Genomic DNA, 5,084 nt, shown 5'->3' on the forward strand with positions numbered 1-5,084 from the left:
CCCAGCTGGGCACTGACCCCAGTCCCAAAGCCCTGCAGTTGATTTGGCTTCACAGCTTCCCACAGCCCTAGGCTGGTGGAGGCCAGTCCGTCCTTCCCATCTTTGGTCAAGTGAGGAATCCCAGAGGACCTGAGTAAGGGGCAGGCAGTGTGGGGAGCCCAGGGTCTGCCCCTTCTCTGGGTCCCAGTGAGATGCAGACCTAGCCCCGAAGGTCTGCCTCGGGCCTTAACTGGGCAGTGTCCAGAGGGAGCACCATGCACCCAGGATGTGCCTTTGGAGGTCCCAGGACCCCACCTACATTCCCTGCAGCTGGCACCAAGGGCAGGCCTTGACATCAGCCTGCAGCGGTGGGACAGAGGGCGGCTCTCTGGGCTGGTCCCCCCGAACCTGGGTGGACAGGCAAATGTCCCAGTGCCCGGCTCTTTGCTTGCCCCGGCCCTCCAGGGTCACCATGCACTAGGTGCAAGCCAGTCTTCTCCCTGCAGAGATGCAGGGTGGGAGGGAGGAGGGTGTCCTCACTTGGGGACAGACCGGGGTCATGGGATCTGTAGGAAGGGCCTGAAACTCAGACCTGGAAAGGGGACAGGGCCTCTGGAAGAGGGACTGAGCAATGGTCAGGAGGGGAGGCTGTGGGCCAGTGAAGTGGGGAGGGGAACTGCAAGGAGGAGGGGGCCAGAGGTGCAGGTCAGGGGCCTGGCTCAGGATGTCTGGCCAGAGCCCCAGAGCTTCCCACGCTTCCCGGCTGCCAGTAGAGGCCACTAGCTGTGTGTGTGTGTGTGTATATAACTCCAGGGGCGATTGGAGGGGGCTGTGTATTCGGGGGCATTTATGTGAGTAGGGACTACCTATTGGGGGTGTAGGTAGTGCTGTTTGCAAAGGGTTTTGTAGGATAAGGTCCTGAGGTTTCAGGACTGAATTGGAACCTCCATCCTCCCAAAGGCCAGTGGGCACAGGCCATGTCTACAGGACCACCGTGCCAGGGTCCCGGGTAGGGCAGGTGCCCTCAGCAGGCAGATGCACTGAGGGGTCACTCTGCACCCCCTCCCCAGGCGCCCTGACCCTGGCTGGGGTCATCATCTACATCAGCTACTCACAGCTGGCCTTTGCGGAGACGGCCCGCCAGTACGGCCCCCAGCACATGCAGGACGTCCGCATCAGCTTCGGCTGGTCCCTGGCCCTGGCCTGGGGCTCCTGCGCTGCGGAGTCACTCAGCGGCGCCCTCCTGCTCACAGCGGCCCGAGGCCTCAGCCTGGGTGGGCAGCCGGGCGCCCCCCACTCTGTGGTCATCTGAGTCCCAGGCAGGCAGGTTGGGGGAGAGAGGCTCCATTTCCCTTTGCACCTCCTGGGGTTTGGGGTGGCCGAGGCTGAGAGGCCGTGGGAAGGAGGCTAGGAGCCCTGTTCTGACTGTTCTGCTGGGCTGGAGTCCTGGCTGGGAGTGGGCCCTAGGGTGCGTGCAGGGTTGGGGGTGCAGGGTAGAGCTGAGAGTCCAGGCTCCTGTTGCTTGATGTTCGGGGGGCTCCCCTGCCCATTGTGCCTTCAGGGACTAATTGGTTTGGCCTCTTAGAGGTGAGAAAGGCAAGACCCAGAAAGTGGGAGCAAAGGGACCAGGGACGGCTGTGGTGGTAGTGGGGGCGGGGCGCTGCAGGCTCTTGGCTGTTCAGCGGGTCCCCTTGCTTCTCGAGGCTGTGGCCTGTGCCCGGCCCTCCCCACCCGTCCTGGTGGGCCACAGCTGGCCCCAGTCCTAGGGACCTGCGTCAGGCGGAAAAGCTGCCCCAGTCCTTGGAGGGGGCAGTTCAAGGGAGAAGCCGATATCCGTCAAACACTCTATGCCAGGCCCTCACCAGGCCTTCCATGCCATGTTCTGTCCTCCCCCCACCCCTCCCCAGGGCAGCTGTTGGTGGGGAGGAGACTGAGGACTGGGGGGGCCTCTTGGATTTCCAGGTGCAGGGAGGGCAGAGGGGGTTGGGCATATCTCCGCCCCCTTGTTTTCAGGTCTCTTCCTTGTCCTGGGGCAGGTGCTCCGGGACCCCACCCTCATCTATAGTTCCCAGAGGGATATCTGTGATCCCATGTGGGCCCCTGGGCAAGCAGGTGTGGAAGTCCTGTGGGGTGGGGGAGCCATGCCAGGATGGAGAGTGAGGGGCTTCTCTACCAGGTGGGGCGGCTGCCCGGGGCAACAGAGGCCAGAGCCTGGAGTTTTGGCTGCAGGCTTGTTGAATGGAGGCAGACCCAGACCCAGTATGCCTCTAAGGGCCAGACAGACAGGAAGGTGGGTGGCCTGCCCTTGACACGTGGGTGTCATCGTGGTCTGTGAAGGCTGAGGCTGCTTCCACTCTGGGCAGGACCTGAAGACCTACTCAGCGTTTGTTTCAGGCTCAGGGCCCTCTTGAGTCTGAGGTATGTGTGAGGGTCCATGGCAGCCTCTCTTACCTTGGTCTTTCCCCTTCCCCAGTCTCCCTTTATGGCTGGAGGCAGGGTGGTTACAGGAAGCTCGGGACCATCAGGGGCTGGTACCATCTGGGGAGTCCCCCTGAGGGACAAAGAGCGGGGACGGGGGTGGGAAGGGGGTGTTAAATGCGGGCTTCCCTTCCTACCTGTGTTTTAGCGTTTAACATTGTGCCAGTGTGTCCATAAATAAATCAGCTTGTTCTGTGTGCGGTTAAACCTTTATTCATTCAGATAACACATGCCCATGGCTTCCAAACAGTGCAGGGGAAGCCTGTCACCAGGTCTGTGTGTGCGTCCGTCCATCCAGAGACATCCTGTGCATGCTGTGTGTGTCCGTCCATCCGGAGTCGTCTTCGGCAGACTCGGTCAGCTCTTTCTCATTTCTGGCCGGCACAGGCAGGGAGGACCCCCGGGGCCTCTCGTTGGTTCCAGGGGCTGGCTCTGTGGGCAGGCCCTCTCAGCTTGGGAGGCTCTCCCCTGACCTCTCCCTCCTCTCTCACCGCAGCTGGGGCTCAGTAGTGTGAGGGTTTAACCCTGGGTGGACCAGACACACATGGGTGAACCTCAGATCCCAGAATTCCCTAGGGTTGGGGGAGGGGGGCACTTGCCCCTTCCCTCTCTAGAACACACCTGGCCGTGATTCAGAGACGCCAGCCCAGGTGAGCCTCAGTCTCGGGCTGGTGAAAGTCCACAGTGGGTGCCTCACACTGGCCGTGAACCCTAGTCCGGTCTCCACTGCAGCCTCCTGAGAAGCTCCCGGAACTCCTCTCCCTAATTCCTGGACCACAGAAACCAAATGATAATAAAAGGATTATCGCTGTGGGGGAGTAATTTGTTACTAAGCAATGGATTACCATTCAGTTCAGTTCAGTTGCCTACTATTACAGTGCACGGCTTCCCCGGTGGCTCAGACAGTAAAGCGTCTGTCTACAGTGCGGGAGACCCAGGTTCGAGCCCTGGGTTGGGAAGATCCCCTGGAGAAGGAAATGGCAATCCACTCCAGGACTATTGCCTGGAGAATCCCATGGACAGAGGAGCCTGGTAGGCTACAGTCCATGAGGCTGCAAAGAGTCGGACACGACCGAGCGACTTCACTCACGCAGAGTGCACATTTGCAGGGCAGGGCAGGGGACACTGCAGAGGTTTAGAGGTGCTGATTTTCTTCGGATTCTCTGTTATGGTCACCTTCTCACACAGGAGAATGATTCTGGGGCCTTCGGGAGTCCCGGATGCTGCATTTCCCAGAGTATAGCCACATTTAGATTCTTCTAAGGAGGGAGGCAGGGACCTCGCTGATGGTCCAGTGATTAAGACTCCACGCTTCTACGGCAGGGGGCCTGGGTTCATTTCCCTGGTCAAGGAACTAAGATCCCACATGCCACGCGCTATGGCCAATAAATAAATAAATAAAAATAAGGGAGGGAGGCAAAGAAGGCCGGTCCTCAGCTTCAGGCTTCCTTGGCCCACCATGGATGCCTTTTCTCCTGTGGCTCACACTCACCTCCATGCCTCCCGTCCAGGTCCTCTCCTAGGCGCCACGCCTACACTTCTGCTTCTGGCAGCTTCTAACTACTTGTGCATGGGACTGAAACAACGTTCTTAAACTGAAGTATCCCCTACCCTCACAAAGCTATTCCTCCTCCTACGATTCCTGTTAAGGGTTTTCTAAAGCACTGACGTGATGGCCTATCTCCCCTATTTTAAAAAATCCACATGCAGCTTCATATAAATGTATATATACATACATACATATCCAGAATGAAATACGCAAGAAAATAGTAATAGTGGTTATTCTTAGGTGGTTTTTTAAAGTATATTTTGTCCAGCTCTTCTGGTTAACCTCGCAGGAGCGTGGTATAGATATATTCTTTTTATTTTGTATTGGCATGTAGCCAATGTGGTGGTTTCAGGTGGACAGCAGAGGGACTCAGAGGAAGGTGGTCTTAACCACCGAGTCCCTAGAAAGGAGATCCAGTCCAAAATTATGTGCTGTAATGACATTATTTTGTAAGCAAAAAGATAGTTATTGTTTTAAAAGGTAAATTTATTGTTTAACAAGTCAGACGATTGCAAGGTAAAACCCCAGCCCCCCACCAGGCCACCCGACGCCGGCGTCCCTTTCCGTGTCCTCTCGTCCTTCCTCCTGCTGGTCCCCGAAATGCTCTCATGCCCCCCGGGCTGTGGTGGGTGTCCCACCTGTCCCGGCACGCTTGGGCCCCCATCCCAGACACAGCAGCATGCAGGGTCTGCTGAATGAACAGGGGGAAGGCATCACCCCATGTGTCACAGGAGTGAGGGGGTCCCAGGAGACCAGCAGATAACGGGGGTGTCATTTTACTGCCTCTCCTTCCGCCTCCTCGCTGGAGATACCTGCCCTCGTCACCTCCGTCCATCCTAGCCAAGGCACAGGGTCCGTCACCCCGTCCGCAGGGTCCTCAGCACGAACGCCCACTTTCCCAGTGCCAGCTCCGTGTCCTGCACAGAGACGCCCCGGTGCCACACAGCGCGCACTGACCGCTCAGTCCAGGGGAAGAGCAGCACGCGCACCGCGCGGCCGGTCTGGGCTACCTCGTCCGCGCTCACGGCCTGCAGGCGCCGGCACAGCTCCTCCGGCGGCAGCCCGTCCACCCTCACCA

At 58.6% G+C, this 5,084-nt stretch overlaps 2 protein-coding genes across 2 annotated transcripts in view; one reads left to right on the forward strand and one right to left on the reverse strand.

Annotated features, from left to right (window-relative positions):
- Nucleotides 1-1,291, forward strand: part of TMEM235 (transmembrane protein 235) — an 11,465-nt gene extending 10,174 nt beyond the window's left edge. Inside the window, exon 6 of the mRNA XM_010856515.1 lies at nt 1,050-1,291. Coding sequence (XP_010854817.1) covers nt 1,050-1,291 — 242 coding nt within the window. The remainder of the gene's footprint in view (nt 1-1,049) is intronic.
- A 3,133-nt stretch (nt 1,292-4,424) lies between these two features.
- The window catches only part of LOC105000398 (probable low-specificity L-threonine aldolase 2), a 6,273-nt gene continuing 5,613 nt past the window's right edge, over nt 4,425-5,084 (reverse strand). The window contains exon 8 of the mRNA XM_010856264.1: nt 4,425-5,084. This exon is cut by the window's right edge and continues 7 nt beyond it. Within this exon, the coding sequence (XP_010854566.1) occupies nt 4,864-5,084 (221 nt within the window). The 3' untranslated portion in view covers nt 4,425-4,863.

Source organism: Bison bison, unplaced genomic scaffold (assembly GCF_000754665.1).
Source record: "Bison bison bison isolate TAMUID 2011002044 unplaced genomic scaffold, Bison_UMD1.0 scf7180017864371, whole genome shotgun sequence".
NCBI classification, from domain to species: domain Eukaryota; kingdom Metazoa; phylum Chordata; class Mammalia; order Artiodactyla; family Bovidae; genus Bison; species Bison bison.